The 23,988-nt window shown below is 45.8% G+C and overlaps 1 protein-coding gene across 1 annotated transcript in view; it reads right to left on the bottom strand.

The window, feature by feature from the left end:
• LOC139418930 (tumor necrosis factor receptor superfamily member 11B-like) overlaps nt 1–23,988 on the bottom strand; it is a 35,963-nt gene that overhangs the window by 5,526 nt on the left and 6,449 nt on the right. Inside the window, exons 2-3 of the mRNA XM_071168720.1 lie at nt 14,810–15,179; nt 3,229–3,444 (exon numbers count right to left, since the gene is read on the bottom strand). Coding sequence (XP_071024821.1) covers nt 3,229–3,444; nt 14,810–15,179 — 586 coding nt within the window. The remainder of the gene's footprint in view (nt 1–3,228; nt 3,445–14,809; nt 15,180–23,988) is intronic.

Below are 23,988 nucleotides of genomic sequence, written 5' to 3'. Positions count from 1 at the left end.
CGCCCTATGGAATGTGAAGTGCCCTATGGGATGTGAGGCGCCGTATGGGATGTGAAGTGCCCTATGGGATGTGAGCCGCCCTATGGGATGTGAGGCGCCCTATGGGATGTGAGGCGCCCTATGGGATGTGAGCCGCCCTATGGGATGTGAGGCGCCCTATGGGATGTGAGCCGCCCTATGGGTTGTGAGCCGCCCTATGGGTTGTAGGCCGCCCTTTGTGTTGTGAGCTGCCCTATGGGATGTGAGCCGCCCTATGGGATGTGAGCCGCACTATGGGATGTGAGCCGCCCTATGGGTTGTGAGGCGCCCTATGGGTTGTGAGCCGCCCTATGGGTTGTGAGCCGCCCTATGGGATGTGAGCCGCCCTATGGGTTGTGAGCCACCCTATACAAATGTATGCAAGGTTTGAAATTATTATGTATTAGTCAAATATTATATATGTTTGGGCTTCTTGCGGTCAATTTGCAGTCTACAAATTATCTGTAATTGTGTTCCGGCCCCCTGACCATCTGATCAAGAAGAAACTGTCTGGAGTTACTGCAGTTAGTGGGATGACGTCTGGAGTTACTGGAGTTAGTGGGATGACGTCTGGAGTTACTGGAGTTAGTGGGATGATGTCTGGAGTTAGTGGGATGACGTCTGGAGTTACTGGAGTTAGTGGGATGACGTCTGGAGTTACTGGAGTTAGTGGGATGACGTCTGGAGTTACTGCAGTTAGTGGGATGACGTCTGGAGTTACTGGAGTTAGTGGGATGACGTCTGGAGTTACTGGAGTTAGTGGGATGACGTCTGGAGTTACTGGAGTTAGTGGGATGATGTCTGGAGTTAGTGGGATGATGTCTGGAGTTAGTGGGATGACGTCTGGAGTTACTGGAGTTAGTGGGATGACGTCTGGAGTTACTGGAGTTAGTGGGATGACGTCTGGAGTTACTGGAGTTAGTGGGATGATGTCTGGAGTTAGTGGGATGACGTCTGGAGTTACTGGAGTTAGTGGGATGACGTCTGGAGTTACTGGAGTTAGTGGGATGACGTCTGGAGTTACTGAAGTTAGTGGGATGACGTCTGGAGTTACTGAAGTTAGTGGGATGACGTCTGGAGTTAGTGGGATGATGTCTGGAGTTAGTGGGATGATGTCTGGAGTTACTGGAGTTAGTGGGATGACGTCTGGAGTTACTGGAGTTAGTGGGATGACGTCTGGAGTTACTGGAGTTAGTGGGATGACGTCTGGAGTTACTGAAGTTAGTGGGATGACGTCTGGAGTTAGTGGGATGATGTCTGGAGTTACTGGAGTTAGTGGGATGATGTCTGGAGTTACTGGAGTTAGTGGGATGACGTCTGGAGTTACTGAAGTTAGTGGGATGACGTCTGGAGTTAGTGGGATGATGTCTGGAGTTACTGGAGTTAGTGGGATGATGTCTGGAGTTACTGGAGTTAGTGGGATGACGTCTGGAGTTAGTGGGATGATGTCTGGAGTTACTGGAGTTAGTGGGATGATGTCTGGAGTTACTGGAGTTAGTGGGATGACGTCTGGAGTTACTGGAGTTAGTGGGATGGCATCTGGAGTTACTGGAGTTAGTGGGATGATGTCTGGAGTTACTGGAGTTAGTGGGATGGCGTCTGGAGTTACTGGAGTTAGTGGGATCATTCCTGGAGTTACTGGAGTTAGTGGGATGCCGTCTGAAGTTACTGGAGTTAGTGGGATGACGTCTGGAGTTAGTGGGATGATGTCTGGAGTTAGTGGGATGATGTCTGGAGTTTCTGTAGTTAGTGGGATGATGTCTGGAGTTACTGGAGTTAGTGGGATGACGTCTGGAGTTACTGGAGTTAGTGGGATGACGTCTGGAGTTACTGGAGTTAGTGGGATGACGTCTGGAGTTACTGGAGTTAGTGGGATGACGTCTGGAGTTACTGGAGTTAGTGGGATGATGTCTGGAGTTACTGGAGTTAGTGGGATGATGTCTGGAGTTACTGGAGTTAGTGGGATGATGTCTGGAGTTACTGGAGTTAGTGGGATGATGTCTGGAGTTACTGGAGTTAGTGGGATGGAGTCTGGAGTTACTGGAGTTAGTGGGATGATGCCTGGAGTTACTGGAGTTAGTGGGATGCCGTCTGGAGTTACTGGAGTTAGTGGGATGACGTCTGGAGTTAGTGGGATGATGTCTGGAGTTAGTGGGATGATGTCTGGAGTTTCTGTAGTTAGTGGGATGATGTCTGGAGTTACTGGAGTTAGTGGGATGATGTCTGGAGTTACTGGAGTTAGTGGGATGACGTCTGGAGTTAGTGGGATGACGTCTGGAGTTACTGGAGTTAGTGGGATGACGTCTGGAGTTACTGGAGTTAGTGGGATGATGTCTGGAGTTAGTGGAATTAGTGGGATGATGTCTGGAGTTACTGGAGTTAGTGGGATGACGTCTGGAGTTAGTGGGATGATGTCTGGAGTTACTGGAGTTAGTGGGATGATGTCTGGAGTTACTGGAGTTAGTGGGATGATGTCTGGAGTTACTGGAGTTAGTGGGATGACGTCTGGAGTTACTGGAGTTAGTGGGATGACGTCTGGAGTTACTGGAGTTAGTGGGATGACGTCTGGAGTTACTTGAGTTAGTGGGATGATGTCTGGAGTTAGTGGGATGATGTCTGGAGTTACTGGAGTTAGTGGGATGGTGTCTGGAGTTACTGGAGTTAGTGGGATGACGTCTGGAGTTACTGGAGTTGGTGGGATGACGTCTGGAGTTACTGGAGTTAGTGGGATGATGTAGAACTGCTGTTCAAGTGAAACGCTGTAGGCAGCTGTGATTAACTGGGTTTCAACCAGTGTTTACCTGCTGAGATCAAGCCTAGGTATTTTCTTGGGGAGTGAAAACAAGTCTTTCAGTTTCAGGTAGAGTTACTCATTAACCTCTGTTGCACATCTGTCCCATTCAGACTCACATACTTAGTAAAAGTACAGGACTCAGACACTGTGGTCATTTAGTCGGTGTGAAGCTGAGTGGGTCGTCGTGCAGAGCTGTGGATTAGGGATGCTCATTCCTTTTTTAATAGACATTACGTGGTGCGTGTGCTGTGGTCATGTGTGGCTCAGTAGGTAGAGCATGGCGTTGGCAACGCCAAAGGCAGTGGGTTTGATTCCCGCTGGGGCCACCCATACAAAAAAAAACAACAATGTATGACTTTAAATCCCTTTGGATAAGAGAGTCTGGCATATATCACCATTATCCTGTATATTCTCACCAGTGGGACACTGTGTGTTGTGATGGGAGCACTCCAGGACAGATCCTTCAGCCTCGTTCTCACACAGTGTGTTCTGGGTGGGGGTCCCCGGTCGGAGGGTCTTCAAGCCCAGCCCAGAGCAGTTCCTGTGAGGCACACACGGCTCCCTGGCAGACATCCGGCTGGAGAACAGGCCCTGTGGACACGCCTCACACGCTGTGTCTATCTCTGGTGTACCTAGGAGAGAAGAACACAAAACAAACTTCCAATTTATGACACCTGACCAAGATCATTTCTTTCTTCTTCTTCTTTTTTTACAGGTGGGGATCATGTTTTTATCACAATCTGAGAGAAATGGCTCTTTTCACATCAAGCCTCTTCAGGTTATACATTTCCAATATGTCAAGTTACAAGTTGTGGTACGTCGTTCTCATCATAAAGCAGCAGTGGAAGTGTGGAGTTTCTGTGGCATTGTTTAGAGAGGAGTAAACTACTAACGGTGCTATAACGCTATCTACCACATCCTGTTTTAGATCAGAGAAGAAGTGAGAATCGGAGACTGTATAAGGTCCTTCATGCATCCAGTATGATGATATTTGACAGAGATGACAAGGCATATTTGCGTTAAAACAGATGACATGATGACAAAGCGTGTGACAAAGTATATTTGCGTGAAAACAGATGACCTGATGACAAAACATGTGACAAGGCATATTTGTGTAAGTACATTAACTCATAGGTCTATATGAAATGACTAGTTATTACTACAAGTGACCAGCAGAGCATCTTCACTAGATATCCTCAGGTTGATAAGCCATACAGTGGTCATAGATCCTCAGGTTGACAAGCCATACAGTGGTCATAGATCCTCAGGTTGACAAGCCATACAGTGGTCATAGATCCTCAGGTTGACAAGCCATACAGAGGTCATCGATCCTCAGGTTGACAAGCCATACAGAAGTTATAGATCCTCAGGTTGACAAGCCATACAGTGGGCATGGATCCTCAGGTCGACAAGCCATACAGAGGTCATCGATCCTCAGGTTGACATGCCATACAGTGGTCATAGATCCTCAGGTTGACAAGCCATACAGTGGTCATAGATCCTCAGGTTGACAAGCCATACAGTGGTCATAGATCCTCAGGTTGACAAGCCATACAGAGGTCATCGATCCTCAGGTTGACAAGCCATACAGAGGTCATCGATCCTCAGGTTGACAAGCCATACAGAAGTTATAGATCCTCAGGTTGACAAGCCATACAGTGGGCATGGATCCTCAGGTCGACAAGCCATACAGAGGTCATCGATCCTCAGGTTGACATGCCATACAGTGGTCATAGATCCTCAGGTTGACAAGCCATACAGTGGTCATAGATCCTCAGGTTGACAAGCCATACAGTGGTCATAGATCCTCAGGTTGACAAGCCATACAGTGGTCATAGATCCTCAGGTTGACAAGCCATACAGTGGTCATAGATCCTCAGGTTGACAAGCCATACAGAGGTCATAGATCCTCAGGTTAACAAGCCATACAGAGGTCATAGATCCTCAGGTTGACAAGCCATACAGTGGTCATAGATCCTCAGGTTGACAAGCCATACAGTGGTCATAGATCCTCAGGTTGACAAGCCATACAGTGGTCATAGATCCTCAGGTTGACAAGCCATACAGTGGTCATAGATCCTCAGGTTGACAAGCCATACAGTGGTCATAGATCCTCAGGTTGACAAGCCATACAGTGGTCATAGATCCTCAGGTTGACAAGCCATACAGTGGTCATAGATCCTCAGGTTGACAAGCCATACAGTGGTCATAGATCCTCAGGTTGACAAGACATACAGTGGTCATAGATCCTCAGGTTGACAAGCCATACAGAGGTCATAGATCCTCAGGTTAACAAGCCATACAGTGGTCATAGATCCTCAGGTTGACAAGCCATACAGTGGTCATAGATCCTCAGGTTGACAAGCCATACAGGCCATTTGGAAAGTATTCAGACCACTTAATTTCTTCTACATTTTGTTACGTTACATACTTATTATTTTCTCATCAATCTACACACAATACCCCATAATGACAAAACAAAAAAAATGTTTTTTAGAAATGTTTGCAAATGTATAAAAATACAAAAAAACTGAAATATGACATTTACATAAGTACTCAGACCCTTTACTTAGTACTTTGTTGAAGCACCTTTGGCAGTGATTACGGCCTGGAGTCTTCTTGGGTATGACGCTACAATCTTGGCACACCTGTATTTGGGGAGTTTCTCCCAGTCTTCTCTGCAGATCTTCTCAAGATCTGTCAGGTTGGATGGGGAATGACGCTGCACAGCTATTTTCATTGTCTCTCCAGAGATGCCCGGGTTTTGGCTGGGACCCTCAAGGACATTGTCCTGTTGGAAGGTGAACCTTCACCCCAGTCTGAGGTCCTGAGCGCTCTGGAGCAGGTTTTCATCAAGGATCTCTCTGTACTTTGCTCCGTTCATGTTTCCCTCGATACTGACTAGTCTCCCAGTCCCTGCAGCTGAAAAACATCCCCACAGCCTGATGCTGCCACCACCATGCTTCACCGTAGGGATGGTGCCAGGTTTCCTCCAGACGTGACGCTTGGCATTCAGGCCAAAGAGTTCAATCTTGGTTTCATCAGACCAGAGAATTTTGTTTCTTATGGTCTGAGAGTCTTTAGGTGCCTTTTGCCAAACTCCAAGCTGGCTGTCATGTGCCTTTTACTGAGGAGTGGCTTCCGTCTGGCCACTCTACCATAAATGCCTGATTGGTGGAGCGCTGCAGAGATGGTTGTCCTTCTGAAAGATTCACCCATCTCTACAGAGGAACTCTGGAGCTCTGTCAGATTGACCATTGGGTTCTTAGTCAGCTCCCTGATCAAGGCCCTTCTCCCCTGATTGCTCAGTTTGGCCGGGTGGCCAGCTCTTGGAAGAACCTTGGTGGTTCCAAACTTTTTACATTCAAGAATGATGGAGGCCACTTTGTTCTTGGGGACCTTTCAATGTATCAGAAAAGTTTTGGTAGTGTTCAGAATTTTAAAAATGATGACTACCCCATCTCTGTACCCCATACATTCAATTATCTGTAAGGTCTCTCAGTCAAGCAGTGAATTTCAAGCACAGATTCAACCACAAAGACCAGGGAGGTTTTCCAATGTTTTCGTAAAAAAAAGGGAACCTATTGGTAGATGGGTAAAAATATCCCTTTGAGCATGGTGCAGTTATTCATTACGCTTTGGATGGTGTATCAATACACCCAGTCACTACAAAGATACAGGAACCCTTTCCAACTCAGTTGCCAGAGAGGAAGGAAACTGCTCAGGGATTTCACCAATGGTGATTTTTAAAACAGTTACAGAGTTTAATGGCTGAGATAGGAGATAACTGAGGATGGATCAACAACACTGTAGTTACTCCAGAAATAATAACATAAAGGACGGAGTGAAAATAAAGAAACATTTCCAGAATAAAAAATATTACAACAATTAGGCACAAAAACAAATACTGAAAAGAATGTGGCAAAGCAATTCACTTTTTGTCCTGAATAAAAAGCGTTATTCAAACTTTATGTTTTCAAGGGAGGTGGTGGCTGCATTATGTTATGGGTATGCTTGTCATCGGCAAGGACAAGGGAGATGGTGGCTGCATTTTGTTATGGGTATGCTTTTCATCGGCAAGGACAAGGGAGGTGGTGGCTGCATTATGTTATGGGTATGCTTGTCATCGGTAAGGACAAGGGAGATGGTGGCTGCATTATGTTATGGGTATGCTTGTCATCGGCAAGGACAAGGGAGATGGTGGCTGCATTATATTATGGGTATGCTTGTCATCGGCAAGGTCAAGGGAGGTGGTGGCTGCATTATGTTATGGGTATGCTTGTCATCGGCAAGGACAAGGGAGGTGGTGGCTGCATTATGTTATGGGTATGCTTGTCATCGGCAAGGACAAGGGAGATGGTGGCTGCATTATGTTATGGGTATGCTTGTCATCAGCAAGGACAAGGGAGGTGGTGGCTGCATTATGTTATGGGTATGCTTGTCATCGGCAAGGACAAGGGAGATGGTGGCTGCATTATGTTATGGGTATGCTTGTCATCGGCAAGGACAAGGGAGATGGTGGCTGCATTATGTTATGGGTATGCTTGTCATCGGCAAGGACAAGGGAGGTGGTGGCTGCATTATGTTATGGGTATGCTTGTCATCGGCAAGGACAAGGGAGGTGGTGGCTGCATTATGTTATGGGTATGCTTGTCATCGGCAAGGACAAGGGAGATGGTGGCTGCATTATGTTATGGGTATGCTTGTCATCGGCAAGGACAAGGGAGGTGGTGGCTGCATTATGTTATGGGTATGCTTGTCATCGGCAAAGACAAGGAAGATGGTGGCTGCATTATGTTATGGGTATGCTTGTCATCGGCAAGGACAAGGGAGTTTTTTTTAAGGGAAAAATAAACCGAATAGAGCTAAGCAAAACGTGGTTCAGTCTGCTTTTTCCATCAGACACTAGGAGACAAATTCACTGTTCAGCAGGACAAGGCCAAATATACAATCCAGGTGTGCAAAGCTCTTGGAGATGTCACGATTGTCGTATGAAGCGGACCAAAATGCAGCGTGGTATGTGTTCATGATGATTTTTAAAATAAAAGAAAGCACTGAACACTGAATACAAACTATACAAAACAATAAACGAATAACGACCGTGACGCTATAATGAGAACTGTGCTGAACACAACCAACTAACATAGACAATCACCCAACAAACAAACAGTGAAACCCAGGCTACATAAGTATGATTCTCAATCAGAGACAACTAATGACACCTGCCTCTGATTGAGAACCATACTAGGCCCGAAACATAGAAATCCCCAAAATCATAGAAAAACAAACATAGACTTCCCACCCCAACTCACGCCCTGACCATCCTACATAATGACAAAACAAAGGAAATAAACGTCAGAACGTGACAGGAGAGATGTCCAGAAAACTCACAGCTGTAATCGCCGCCAAAGGTTATTCTGACATGTATTGACTCAGCGGGTTGAATACTTCATTAATCAAGATATATTAGTGTTTTATTTTACATTAATAAAATAAAATATATATTTGAATTGTTCTTCCACTTTGACATTACAGAGTATTTTGTGAAGTTCATTGACTAAAAAAATGTACAATTAAATCAATGTTAATCCCAATTTGAAACAAATTAGGTAGGTAGGAAACATCTTCCAGCCCCAGTCTAAATGTCTAACACAGACTCAGGTAGGAAACATCTTCCAGCCCCAGTCTAACTGTCTAACACAGACTCAGGTAGGAAACACCTTCCAGCCCCAGTCTGTCTGATACAGACTCAGGTAGGAAACATCTTCCAGCCCAAGTCTAACTGTCTGATACAGACTCGGGTAGGAAACATCTTCCAGCCCCAGTCTAACAGTCTGATACAGACTCAGGTAGGAAACATCTTCCAGTCCCAGTCTGTCTGATACAGACTCAGGTAGGAAACATCTTCCAGCCCCAGTCTAACTGTCTGATACAGACTCAGGTAGGAAACATCTTCCAGTCCCAGTCTAACAGTCTGATACAGACTCAGGTAGGAAACATCTTCTAGCTCCAGTCTAACTGTCTGATACAGACTCAGGTAGGAAACATCTTCCAGCCCCAGTCTGTCTGATACAGACTCAGGTAGGAAACACCTTCCAGTCCCAGTCTAACAGTCTGATACACTCAGGTAGGAAACACCTTCCAGCCCCAGTCTAACTGTCTGATACAGACTCAGGTAGGAAACATCTTCCAGTCCCAGTCTGTCTGATACAGACTCAGGTAGGAAACATCTTCCAGCCCCAGTCTAACTGTCTGATACAGACTCAGGTAGGAAACATCTTCCAGTCCCAGTCTAACACAGACTCAGGTAGTAAACATCTTCCAGCCCCAGTCTAACACAGACTCAGGTAGGAAACATCTTCCAGCCCCAGTCTAACTGTCTGATACAGACTCAGGTAGGAAACATCTTCCAGCCCCAGTGTGTCTGATACAGACTCAGGTAGGAAACATCTTCCAGACCCAGTTTAACTGTCTGATACAGACTCAGGTAGGAAACATCTTCCAGCCCCAGTCTAACAGTCTGATACAGACTCAGGTAGGAAACATCTTCTAGCCCCAGTCTAACGGTCTGATACAGACTCAGGTAGGAAACATCTTCTAGCCCCAGTCTAACGGTCTGATACAGACTCAGGTAGGAAACATCTTCTAGCCCCAGTCTAACGGTCTGATACAGACTCAGGTAGGAAACATCTTCCAGCCCCAGTCTGTCTGATACAGACTCAGGTAGGAAACACCTTCCAGTCCCAGTCTAACAGTCTGATACAGACTCAGGTAGGAAACACCTTCCAGTCCCAGTCTAACATTCTGATACAGACTCAGGTAGGAAACATCTTCCAGCCCCAGTCTAACTGTCTGATACAGACTCAGGTAGGAAACATCTTCCAGCCCCAATCTGTCTGATACAGACTCAGGTAGGAAACATCTTCCAGCCCCAGTCTAACAGTCTGATACAGACTCAGGTAGGAAACATCTTCCAGTCCCAGTCTGTCTGATACAGACTCAGGTAGGAAACATCTTCCAGCCCCAGTCTAACTGTCTGATACAGACTCAGGTAGGAAACATCTTCCAGTCCCAGTCTAACAGTCTGATACAGACTCAGGTAGGAAACATCTTCTAGCCCCAGTCTAACAGTCTGATACAGACTCAGGTAGGAAACATCTTCTAGCCCCAGTCTAACGGTCTGATACAGACTCAGGTAGGAAACATCTTCTAGCCCCAGTCTAACTGTCTGATACAGACTCAGGTAGGAAACATCTTCCAGCCCCAGTCTGTCTGATACAGACTCAGGTAGGAAACACCTTCCAGTCCCAGTCTAACAGTCTGATACAGACTCAGGTAGGAAACACCTTCCAGTCCCAGTCGAACATTCTGATACAGACTCAGGTAGGAAACATCTTCCAGCCCCAGTCTAACTGTCTGATACAGACTCAGGTAGGAAACATCTTCCAGCCCCAATCTGTCTGATACAGACTCAGGTAGGAAACATCTTCCAGCCCCAGTCTAACAGTCTGATACAGACTCAGGTAGGAAACACCTTCCAGCCCCAGTCTAACTGTCTGATACAGACTCAGGTAGGAAACATCTTCCAGTCCCAGTCTGTCTGATACAGACTCAGGTAGGAAACATCTTCCAGCCCCAGTCTAACTGTCTGATACAGACTCAGGTAGGAAACATCTTCCAGTCCCAGTCTAACACAGACTCAGGTAGTAAACATCTTCCAGCCCCAGTCTAACACAGACTCAGGTAGGAAACATCTTCCAGCCCCAGTCTAACTGTCTGATACAGACTCAGGTAGGAAACATCTTCCAGCCCCAGTGTGTCTGATACAGACTCAGGTAGGAAACATCTTCCAGACCCAGTTTAACTGTCTGATACAGACTCAGGTAGGAAACATCTTCCAGCCCCAGTCTAACAGTCTGATACAGACTCAGGTAGGAAACATCTTCTAGCCCCAGTCTAACGGTCTGATACAGACTCAGGTAGGAAACATCTTCTAGCCCCAGTCTAACTGTCTGATACAGACTCAGGTAGGAAACATCTTCCAGCCCCAGTCTGTCTGATACAGACTCAGGTAGGAAACACCTTCCAGTCCCAGTCTAACAGTCTGATACAGACTCAGGTAGGAAACACCTTCCAGTCCCAGTCTAACATTCTGATACAGACTCAGGTAGGAAACATCTTCCAGCCCCAGTCTAACTGTCTGATACAGACTCAGGTAGGAAACATCTTCCAGTCCCAGTCTGTCTGATACAGACTCAGGTAGGAAACATCTTCCAGCCCCAGTCTAACTGTCTGATACAGACTCAGGTAGGAAACATCTTCCAGTCCCAGTCTAACAGTCTGATACAGACTCAGGTAGGAAACATCTTCTAGCCCCAGTCTAACAGTCTGATACAGACTCAGGTAGGAAACATCTTCTAGCCCCAGTCTAACGGTCTGATACAGACTCAGGTAGGAAACATCTTCTAGCCCCAGTCTAACTGTCTGTACAGACTCAGGTAGGAAACATCTTCCAGCCCCAGTCTGTCTGATACAGACTCAGGTAGGAAACACCTTCCAGTCCCAGTCTAACAGTCTGATACAGACTCAGGTAGGAAACACCTTCCAGTCCCAGTCGAACATTCTGATACAGACTCAGGTAGGAAACATCTTCCAGCCCCAGTCTAACTGTCTGATACAGACTCAGGTAGGAAACATCTTCCAGCCCCAATCTGTCTGATACAGACTCAGGTAGGAAACATCTTCCAGCCCCAGTCTAACAGTCTGATACATACTCAGGTAGGAAACATCTTCCAGTCCCAGTCTGTCTGATACAGACTCAGGTAGGAAACATCTTCCAGCCCCAGTCTAACTGTCTGATACAGACTCAGGTAGGAAACATCTTCCAGTCCCAGTCTAACACAGACTCAGGTAGTAAACATCTTCCAGCCCCAGTCTAACACAGACTCAGGTAGGAAACATCTTCCAGCCCCAGTCTAACTGTCTGATACAGACTCAGGTAGGAAACATCTTCCAGTCCCAGTCTAACTGTCTGATACAGACTCAGGTAGGAAACATCTTCTAGCCCCAGTCTAACGGTCTGATACAGACTCAGGTAGGAAACATCTTCTAGCCCCAGTCTAACTGTCTGATACAGACTCAGGTAGGAAACATCTTCCAGCCCCAGTCTGTCTGATACAGACTCAGGTAGGAAACACCTTCCAGTCCCAGTCTAACAGTCTGATACAGACTCAGGTAGGAAACACCTTCCAGTCCCAGTCTAACATTCTGATACAGACTCAGGTAGGAAACATCTTCCAGCCCCAGTCTAACTGTCTGATACAGACTCAGGTAGGAAACATCTTCCAGCCCCAATCTGTCTGATACAGACTCAGGTAGGAAACATCTTCCAGCCCCAGTCTAACAGTCTGATACAGACTCAGGTAGGAAACATCTTCCAGTCCCAGTTTGTCTGATACAGACTCAGGTAGGAAACATCTTCCAGCCCCAGTCTAACTGTGATACAGACTCAGGTAGGAAACATCTTCCAGCCCCAGTCTAACTGTGATACAGACTCAGGTAGGAAACATCTTCCAGTCCCAGTCTAACAGTCTGATACAGACTCAGGTAGGAAACATCTTCTAGCCCCAGTCTAACGGTCTGATACAGACTCAGGTAGGAAACATCTTCTAGCCCCAGTCTAACTGTCTGATACAGACTCAGGTAGGAAACATCTTCCAGCCCCAGTCTGTCTGATACAGACTCAGGTAGGAAACACCTTCCAGTCCCAGTCTAACATTCTGATACAGACTCAGGTAGAAACATCTTCCAGCCCCAGTCTAACTGTCTGATACAGACTCAGGTAGGAAACATCTTCCAGCCCCAGTCTGTCTGATACAGACTCAGGTAGGAAACACCTTCCAGTCCCAGTCTAACAGTCTGATACAGACTCAGGTAGGAAACACCTTCCAGTCCCAGTCTAACATTCTGATACAGACTCAGGTAGGAAACATCTTCCAGTCCCAGTCTGTCTGATACAGACTCAGGTAGGAAACATCTTCCAGCCCCAGTCTAACTGTGATACAGACTCAGGTAGGAAACATCTTCCAGCCCCAGTCTAACAGTCTGATACAGACTCAGGTAGGAAACATCTTCCAGTTCCAGTCTAACAGTCTGATACAGACTCAGGTAGGAAACATCTTCTAGCCCCAGTCTAACTGTCTGATACAGACTCAGGTAGGAAACATCTTCCAGCCCCAGTCTGTCTGATACAGACTCAGGTAGGAAACACCTTCCAGTCCCAGTCTAACATTCTGATACAGACTCAGGTAGAAACATCTTCCAGCCCCAGTCTAACTGTCTGATACAGACTCAGGTAGGAAACATCTTCCAACCCCAATCTGTCTGATACAGACTCAGGTAGGAAACATCTTCCAGCCCCAGTCTAACAGTCTGATACAGGCTCAGGTAGGAAACATCTTCCAGTCCCAGTCTGTCTGATACAGACTCAGGTAGGAAACATCTTCCAGCCCCAGTCTAACTGTCTGATACAGACTCAGGTAGGACACATCTTCCAGTCCCAGTCTAACACAGACTCAGGTAGGAAACATCTTCCAGCCCCAGTCTAACACAGACTCAGGTAGGAAACATCTTCCAGCCCCAGTCTAACTGTCTGATACAGACTCAGGTAGGAAACATCTTCCAGTCCCAGTCTAACACAGACTCAGGTAGGAAACATCTTCCAGACCCAGTTTAACTGTCTGATACAGACTCAGGTAGGAAACATCTTCCAGCTCCAGTCTAACTGTCTGATACAGACTCAGGTAGGAAACATCTTCTAGCCCAAGTCTAACTGTCTGATACAGACTCAGGTAGGAAACATCTTCTAGCCCCAGTCTAACTGTCTGATACAGAGACAGAGAGGAAATATGGAGCTGATCCTGTCTAACTGTCTCCAATAGAATCTGACATGTCTCTATTCATCATCTCTAACTGAGACGTTCAACAGACTATTGAAACTAAAACTCTGTCCAGAAACAAAACCCTCCACTCCTCTCCACCCTTCTCCTCTCTCCTCCCCTTCTCCCATCCTCTCCTTTCCCCTCTCCTCTCTCCTCCCCTCTTCTTTCCTCTGACTCTCTTCTTTACTTCCCCTCTCCTCACCCCTCTTCTCTCCCCTCTCTCCCAGCCTCTCCTCTCCCCTCCTCTTCTCATCTCCCCTCTCCCCTCTCCTCATCTGGCCTGGAATACGTCTGAATCACAAACCAGGACTGAAGGCTGAGGAACGTTATAATTAAAAGGAGGGGAAGGAGGCCAACGAGAACAAAGTACAAATGACAAAGGCGTAGTTTAGTGTCTGGCGTGATCTTGATCCTGCGTAGCTTTGGATGTGTCCCAAATGGCACCCTATTCCCTATATAGTGCACTATTTGAGACGAGGGCACATAGGGCTCTGATCAAAAGTAGTGCACTATATAGGGACATGTGGGACATAACCTATCTGAGTGAGCTGACAGGAGAGGAGAGATCCTGGTGATGATAACAGCCAGACAGCAGAGTTATTATGTCTGATGAAAAGGCCTGTCACTCACAGCTCTGCCTCTGTCTGGTCCTCTGCCAACACACTCAGTACTATCAGTGGGCTCTCATAGAGAACAGAACAGGTCAGGACCATACAGCAGTGGATTCTGGGTAATGGAGAGTACAGTACTATTATATTGTGGACTGATTAGACCTACCACAGGCTGAGTAAACACTTCCCCCTCTGAGGACATGGGCTGACCAGGAATAACATTGGCAAACCATTATGTATGAGTATATAACTGGAAGTACCAATCAAAAGAGAGGGAGGATCTTCAGCCAAGTTAAATAAACCAACAGCAGTTAAAGAATGAACAAGAACCTTCAGCACCACCGCTTCATTTGCATCATAAAACAAAACACAAAACAAAAACAACATTTCAGTCAATCAATTCATTCAGTCATTGGTTGATTGTAATAACAACATAGATGACCTACCTAGAGCAGTCACGCCGAAGCCAGGTGGACAGGACGTGTGTTTGATGCAGAACTCCACCACCAGGTGGTAGCCTGGGATACACTCACACAGCTGGTCGTGGGTTCTGTTACACTCCTGACTGACCAGCTGTCTCTCCTTGCAGACGGTCGTGCAGTACTGGCAGCTGTCGCCCCAGTGCCAGTGTTCTGAGAAGGACCGGTCGGGGCACGGCGAGCAGGCGGTGGGGGTTTCGGCGGTACAGTGGGTCAGGACGGCCGTGCCGGGCGGACACTGGTCACACAGGAGGAATTCAGAGGTCAAGGGGTCGTAGTGCTGGTACTTAGGGGGTGGGACCTCGTGGAACGCCCAGGAGAAGGAAATGGCGAAGAGCTGTGGAGAAATAGAGAGAGAGGGGGGGAAGAGAGAGGGGGGGATAGAGAGAAGGGAGAGAGAGATATAGAAAGATAAAGAGAGAGTCAGAGAACAGAGAGAGGAAGGAGAAGAGTTGAGAACAGAGAAAGAGAGAAGAGGGAGAGAGAGAGGTGAAAAAGAGAGACAGAAAGGGAGAGAGAACAGAGAGGAGAACCACCAGATTAGACAGAGCGAATGTTTACAGCCTATCTGATGCCAGAGAAACTAAGCGTTCAGGCTTGTTGTGATTGACCGGGTGTAACCCAAGCCTGGGGTGATTGACTGAGTGACTAAGTGTTATATGAAGCCAGAAACCAGGCAGGACTAAATAGAAGCGTGTCTGTGATTGACAGTGTAAAGCAGCAGTAAGCAAGGCAGCAGCCTTTCACCGCTGTGGCCCAGATGTCAATTCTCCCTCCGGGGACTTCCCCTACCTCCCCTACGCCACTGTCATGAAAAACACTGTATCCAGTCAGCAATGTCCCTCAGAATCTCCTGCAGCACTGTATAGGCCTTGGCCTGGGGTGACCTATACTGGCCTGGGGTGACCTATACTGGCCTGGGGTGACCTAAACTGGCCTGGGGTGACCTATACTGTCCTGGCCTGGGGTGACCTATACTGTCCTGGCCTGGGGTGACCTATACTGGCCCGGCCTGGGGGGACCTATACTAGCCCGGCCTGGGGTGACCTATACTGGCCCGGCCTGGGGTAACCTATACTGGCCCGGCCTGGGGTAACCTATACTGGCCCGGCCTGGGGTAACCTATACTGGCCCGGCCTGGGGTGACCTATACTGGCCCGGCCTGGGGTGACCTATACTGTCCTGGCCTGGGGTGACCTATACTGTCCTGGCCTGGGGTGACCTATACTGTCCTGGCCTGGGGTGACCTATAATGGCCTGGGGTGACATATACTGGTCTGGCCTGGGGGGACCTATACTGGCCTGGGGGGACCTATACTGTCCTGGCCTGGGGGGACCTATACTGTCCTGGCCTGGGGTGACCTATACTGTCCTGGCCTGGGGTGACCTACACTGTCCTGGCCTGGGGTGACCTATACTGGCCAGGCCTGGGGTGACCTATACTGGCCAGGCCTGGGGTGACCTATACTGTCCTGGCCTGGGATGACCTATACTGGCCCGGCCTGGGGGGACCTATACTGGTCCGGCCTGGGGTAACCTATACTGGCCCGGCCTGGGGTGACCTATACTGGCCCGGCCTGGGGTGACCTATACTGTCCTGGCCTGGGGTGACCTATACTGTCCTGGCCTGGGGTGACCTATACTGTCCTGGCCTGGGGTGACCTATATTGGCTTGGGGCCACCTATATTGGCCTGGGGTGACCTATATTGGCCTGGGGTGACCTATATTGGCCTGGGGTGACCTATACTGGCTTGGGGTGACCTATACTGGCTTGGGGTGACCTATACTGGCTTGGGGTGACCTATACTGGCTGCAGGCCAAATAAACATGGAGCATGGAGACTGAAAACGTAGGAAGTAGACTGATTTCCCAAGCCCCTCTTCCCTTCTGTCTTTCTGTCCCTTCTCCTACCTTCTCTTCCTTCCCTTCCCTTCAGTCTCCAGACCAAATCCATCAAAATCCTTACTGTAAACTGTTAGCTAAATCCTTACTGTAAACTGTTAGCTAAATTCTTACTGTAAACTGTTAGCTAAATCCTTACTGTAAACTGTTATCTAAATCCTTACTGTAAATTGTTAGCTAAATCCTTACTGTAAACTGTCAGCTAAATAACTTCCTGTAAACTGTTAAACCCATGCAAGTTGCTTGTTTTACTCCCGGGAAATGCCCCTGTGCATTCTGTATATGGAAGTTCTGGAATAAAGACATTGTTGAACTTTTGACCTTTCACCATTCAGTTGGAAGTCACCATTCAATGACATTCTGCTACAGAACTCTAGACCCAAATTACACGCTGCTCTGTCGCCCATAATTACAATGTTCTGATCATCTGAAGGGAAGTCACATTGGATGACTCCTGTGGCCGTTCGCCAGCTGAGAGGGAATACAGCTGGAGTGTGTACATCCCCTCAATCAGACAGAGGCTTAGTGGCTCAGCGGTCTTAAGGCGCTGCATCTCAGTGCTAGAGGCGTCACTACAGACCCTGGTTCGATTCCAGGCTGTATCACAACCGGCCGTGATTAGGAGTCCCGTAGCGCGGCGCACAACTTGCCCAGCGTCGTTAGGGTTTGGCCGGGGTAGGCTGTCATTGTAAATAAGAATTTGTTCTTAACTGACTTGCCTAGTTAAAATATGGCTCCCTATGTAGTGCACTACTTTTGACCAGAACCCATAGGGCTATATAGGGAATAGGGTGCAATTTGGGACGCATTAAGAGTTTACTAGTGTATTACACAGTAATCAGTCAAGGAGATGTTATTCTGCTCGTCAGTGTCCAAACCGCTGAAATCAGGGCAGGAGCGTGATTTAAAAAACAATATACTACTTCCTCTGACTAACTCAGGCTATGGAGGGTGATTTAAAAAAACAATATACTACTTCCTCTGACTAACTCAGGCTATGGAGGGTGATTTAAAAAACAATATACTACTTCCTCTGACTAACTCAGGCTATGGAGGGTGATTTAAAAAACAATATACTACTTCCTCTGACTAACTCAGGCTATGGAGCGTGATTTCAAGTCAAAATATGACTTCCTCTGACTAAAGTGCTGTAGCCTAAATGGCTTTCCATATTCAACCTAAACCACCATCTACCCCCGGAGGTATGACAGACAGTCATTTCCATGTGTATAATTTCCCTGCATTAAGCACTGAGGAGGAACACACCCAGCAGCTGACTGAGAGGAACGCATTGGAGGACCTAGGCTATGTCCCAAATGGCCCCCATATTCCCTATGTAGTGCACTATATAGGGAATAGGGTCCCCATAGGGTTCTGGTCAACAGTAGTGCACTATATAGGGAATAGGGTCCCCATAGGGTTCTGGTCAACAGTAGTGTACTACATAGGGAATATGGTCCCCATAGGGTTCTGGTCAACAGTAGTGCACTATATAGGGAATAGGGTCCCATAGGGCTCTGGTCAACAGTAGTGCACTATATAGGGAATAGGGCCCCATAGGCTAGCCACTATTGGCTTAAAAAGCCAAACCTAACACAATATCTGCCAATTAATTTCCAGCAATATCGCCCCTGTCTATCGGTGTGGTGCGAGCGTCTGTCCATCACTCCGTGTGTATCAAGTTGATGTGATAACCATCTTGTTGGTTGACAGAAATACTTTCCCCAAAAAAAACACTCTCATATAAATGTTAACTGCAAAGTAGGCTTACCTGGCAGAAGTATTTAATGAGTAGATATCATTTGTATGTATAATTTGTTATTTGCGAACGTTGCCATAGAATGAGCAGCAGCAGTACAAAACCATCACCAGACCGGCTTGTTAGACGGCACATTCCTCACGCGCTACATATTAAAGGGACAGACGCCCAATTAAAGAGGTATTACACAAAACCCCCAGACAATGGTCTTCTGATGTGATGTCATCATTAACATGGACTCAGAACATCTATTGGAGTTGTTTATTAACCCTTATTTTACCAGGCATGTTGTCAGAAAACATAGTGCACTACTTTCTGTTGTACACTAAGGACCAGGGGAAGGGTTGACAACATAGTGCACTACTTTCTGTTGTACACTAAGGACCAGGGGAGGAGTTGATAACATAGTACACTACTTTCTGTTGTACACTAAGGACCAGGGGAAGAGTTGACAACATAGTACACTACTTTCTGTTGTACACTAAGGACCAGGGGAAGAGTTGCAGGGGAGAGGAGAAGAAGAGAAGGATGTACCTATTTGAAAGTTTGAAAAAAATGAGTAGCTTTTTTTTTTTTTTTAAGTAGCTCTCATGCTAGAAAAGGTTGGAGAACCCTGCTGTAGAGCCTACCCCGTTAACCCCTTCAAATAGAACTGCTCATTGGTCAGAATAATCTAATCGTATTGTGATGTCATGCTGTGGCCAAAAACTCCATCCCACCTGAACAGGCTTTTTCTTTTTTTAAAAAAGCTCTTACACTAAAAAGGACATTATCATGATTTTCACAATTTGAGAGTGTTATTTGGACCTCGAAGTGCCGAAATGACAGGAATGAAACTGTAAAATCACTGCACTGCCCTTTTAACTCATTTGAAAGGAGACGACTGGTATTAGAAATATGGTGTAAATTCCCACGAGCCCATCCCTGCACCAATCCAATGCTTTGTGGGAAGTAGTGAACGAATGCACACATCAGTAGAAAGTAGAACTCGCCTCCAGACGTTCTAAGTTCAGTAAAAAACAAACGTCAAGCAACAAGACTACGGAGGACCAAATGTATTGTAAGTCTCTTTGGATAACAGAGTCGGCCATATGGTATACATCATTAGGTCTATTACAATGGAGGATCAGAAGGCTGGAGAGCTGAGGGATGGATGGATGGAGTCAGTACTGCTGTTCAGGTGGTCTGCCTGGGGATTTCAGCTCTTCAGAGACACCTTGAATATGTGGACATCTATAAGTACCTAGGTGTCTGGCTAGACTCTAAACTCTCCTTCCAGACCCATATCAAACATCTCCAATCGAAAATCAAATCAAGAGTCGGCTTTCTATTCCGCAACAAAGCCTCCTTCACTCACGCCGCCAAACTTACCCTAGTAAAACTGACTATCCTACCGATCCTCGACTTCGGCGATGTCATCTACAAAATTGCTTCCAACACTCTACTCAGCAAACTGGATGCAGTTTATCACAGTGCCATCCGTTTTGTCACTAAAGCACCTTATACCACCCACCACTGCGACTTGTATGCTCTAATCGGCTGGCCCTCGCTACATATTCGTCGCCAGACCCACTGGCTCCAGCTCATCTACAAGTCCATGCTAGGTAAAGCTCCGCCTTATCTCAGTTCACTGGTTACGATGGCAACACCCATCCGTAGCACGCGCTCCAGCAGGTGTATCTCACTGATCATCCCTAAAGCCAACACCTCATTTGGCCGCCTTTCGTTCCAGTTCTCTGCTGCCTGTGATTGGAACGAATTGCAAAAATCACTGAAGTTGGAGACTTTTATCTCCCTCACCAACTTCAAACATCTGCTATCCGAGCAGCTAACCGATCGCTGCAGCTGTACATAGTCTATTGGTAAATAGCCCACCCATTTTCACCTACCTCATCCCCATACTGTTTTTATTTATTTATTTTTCTGCTCTTTTGCACACCAATATCTCTACCTTTACATAACCATCTGATCATTTATCACTCCAGTGTTAATCTGCATAATTGTAATTATTTGCCTACCTTCTCATGCCTTTTGCACACAATGTATATATAGACTCCCCTTTTTTCTACTGTGTTATTGACTTGTTAATTGTTTACTCCATGTGTAACTCTGTGTTGTCTGTTCACACTGCTATGCCTTATCTTGGCCAGGTCGCAGTTGCAAATGAGAACTTGTTCTCAACTAGCCTACCTGGTTAAATAAAGGTGAAATAAAAAATAAAAAAATAAAAACCCACACACAGACTGACCCAGCCCTCTGCCTCTAACTAGACTGACTGCTGTAAAATCCCCCCCCCCCCCCCAATTAAAAGGCCTCAGAGGCTACATCCCAAAATGGCACCCTATTCCCTACATAGTGCACTACTTTAGATCAGAGCCCTATGGCACCCTATTCCCTACATAGTGCACTACTTTAGACCAAAGTCCTATGGGCCCTGGTCAAAAGAGTACACTGAATAGGGATTAGGGTGCTATTTGGGACACACTAGTGGGAGGCCTGGCATCAAACAGCTGTCTTGATGAAATCCTAAAACCATCAACGACCCCAGCAGCTATGAGCAGATGGGTCGGTACCCCTAATACCCATAACAAATCAAATGTTATTATACAGATGAGATGGGTCGGTACCCATAATACCCATAACACCCATATCAAATCAAATGTTATTACACAGATGATCAACGACCCCAGCAGCTATGAGCAGATGGGTCGGTACCCATAATACCCATGTCAAATCAAATGTTATTACACAGATGATCAACGACCCCAGCAGCTATGAGCAGATGGGTCGGTACCCATAATACCCATATCAAATCAAATGTTATTACACAGATGATCAACGACCCCAGCAGCTATGAGCAGATGGGTCGGTACCCATAATACCCATATCAAATCAAATGTTATTACACAGATGATCAACGACCCCAGCAGCTATGAGCAGATGGGTCGGTACCCATAATACCCATATCAAATCAAATGTTATTATACAGATGATATAACATACACATACCGTGAGACTTTACAACTTAATAAACCTAGGAGAATGACTCATCTGGCACGTTCAACTCTTACAATCAAATCAAATGTTATTTGTCACATGCGCCCGAATACAACAGGTGTAGTAGACCTTATAGGGAAATGCTGAATACAACAGGTGTAGTAGACCTTACAGTGAAATGCTGAATACAACAGGTGTAGTAGACCTTACAGTGAAATGCTGAATACAACAGGTGTAGTAGACCTTACAGTGAAATGCTGAATACAACAGGTGTAGTAGACCTTACAGTGAAATGCTGAATACAACAGATGTAGTAGACCTTACAGTGAAATGCTGAATACAACAGGTGTAGTAGACCTTACAGTGAAATGCTGAATACAACAGGTGTAGTAGACCTTACAGTGAAATGCTGAATACAACAGATGTAGTAGACCTTACAGTGAAATGCTGAATACAACAGGTGTAGTAGACCTTACAGTGAAATGCTGAATACAACAGGTGTAGTAGACCTTACAGTGAAATGCTGAATACAACAGATGTAGTAGACCTTACAGTGAAATGCTGAATACAACAGGTGTAGTAGACCTTACAGTGAAATGCTGAATACAACAGGTGTAGGTAGACCTTACAGGGAAATGCTGAATACAACAGGTGTAGGTAGACCTTACAGGGAAATGCTGAATACAACAACCTTACAGTGAAATGCTGAATACAACAGGTGTAGTAGACCTTACAGTGAAATGCTGAATACAACAGGTGTAGTAGACCTTACAGTGAAATGCTGAATACAACAGGTGTAGGTAGACCTCACAGTGAAATGCTGAATACAACAGGTGTAGTAGACCTCACAGTGAAATGCTGAATACAACAGGTGTAGTAGACCTTACAGGGAAATGCTGAATACAACAGGTGTAGTAGACCTTACAGTGAAATGCTGAATACAACAGGTGTAGTAGACCTTACAGTGAAATGCTGAATACAACAGGTGTAGTAGACCTTACAGTGAAATGCTGAATACAACAGGTGTAGTAGACCTCACAGTGAAATGCTGAATACAACAGGTGTAGTAGACCTCACAGTGAAATGCTGACTGACAAACCCTTAACCAACAATGCAGTTAAAAGAAAATACCTAACAAAAATAAGAATAAGAAATAAAAGTCACAAAACAATATTTGGGTCAATAAGGTCCACCAACTAACTTTTAGGAAGATAATATAATATATATATCAGACTCAGTTTCATCAGAAATGATTGAAACTGAGTCTTTCTTCTTCAGAAATGTTTATATTATCTTTAGTTAATCATTAACAAATAGCCACTTGACCGTGCCAAACTCTTGCTACGGCCTCCCACTCATAAATTATAAATCTGTTAGTTGTAACGCTGCATAAATCAGAGACAGTGGAACACAGCCTGGGACTAAATGTATATATATATATTCTGTTTGTTTTTAAGGATTCTTTCAATGGACATTTCCACCAACTTCCGAGTCATTTTGGAGGATGTTTACACATACCACCTAACTCACCTGAGAACCAGGGTGAATCCCTAAACGGAAACGTGTTCCTGTAGTAATTTAGATGGCATCAGTCATGCTGTTTCCACAGTACGTGACAACAACTTAAAGAGTAGAGAAAAGGATAGAGACACTGTCTCTCAGTGTTTCCATGTTATTAGAGTAGAGAAAAGGATAGAGACACTGTCTCTCAGTGATTCCATGTTATTAGAGTAGAGAAAAGGATAGAGACACTGTCTCTCAGTGTTTCAATGTTATTAGAGTAGAGAAAAGGATAGAGACTGTCTCTCAGTGTTTCAATGTTATTAGAGTAGAGAAAAGGATAGAGACACTGTCTCTCAGTGTTTCAATGTTATTAGAGTAGAGAAAAGGATAGAGACACTGTCTCTCAGTGATTCAATGTTATTAGAGTAGAGAAAAGGATAGAGACACTGTCTCTCAGTGTTTCCATGTTATTAGAGTAGAGAAAAGGATAGAGACACTGTCTCTCAGTGTTTCAATGTTATTAGAGTAGAGAAAAGGATAGAGACACTGTCTCTCAGTGTTTCCATGTTATTAGAGTAGAGAAAAGGATAGAGACACTGTCTCTCAGTGTTTCAATGTTATTAGAGTAGAGAAAAGGATAGAGACACTGTCTCTCAGTGTTTCCATGTTATTAGAGTAGAGAAAAGGATAGAGACACTGTCTCTCAGTGATTCCATGTTATTAGAGTAGAGAAAAGGATAGAGACACTGTCTCTCAGTGTTTCAATGTTATTAGAGTAGAGAAAAGGATAGAGACACTGTCTCTCAGTGTTTCAATGTTATTAGAGTAGACCGGTATGACAGAAACACTACTGACTGCATTACTACTACTGTTGATGTAAAAGAGGAAGTTACTGTAGTCGCTGTAAAGAAGCTTCCCTTCAGGATTATGTGTTCCTTTCTTAATAAACGTTAGGTGGTGTGTGTGTGTGTGTGTGTGTGTGTG

This window comes from Oncorhynchus clarkii, chromosome 2 (assembly GCF_045791955.1).
Source record: "Oncorhynchus clarkii lewisi isolate Uvic-CL-2024 chromosome 2, UVic_Ocla_1.0, whole genome shotgun sequence".
NCBI lineage: Eukaryota > Metazoa > Chordata > Actinopteri > Salmoniformes > Salmonidae > Oncorhynchus > Oncorhynchus clarkii.
Note: the sequence above shows the minus strand (reverse complement) of the source record. Positions and strands in the feature narration are given on the sequence as shown.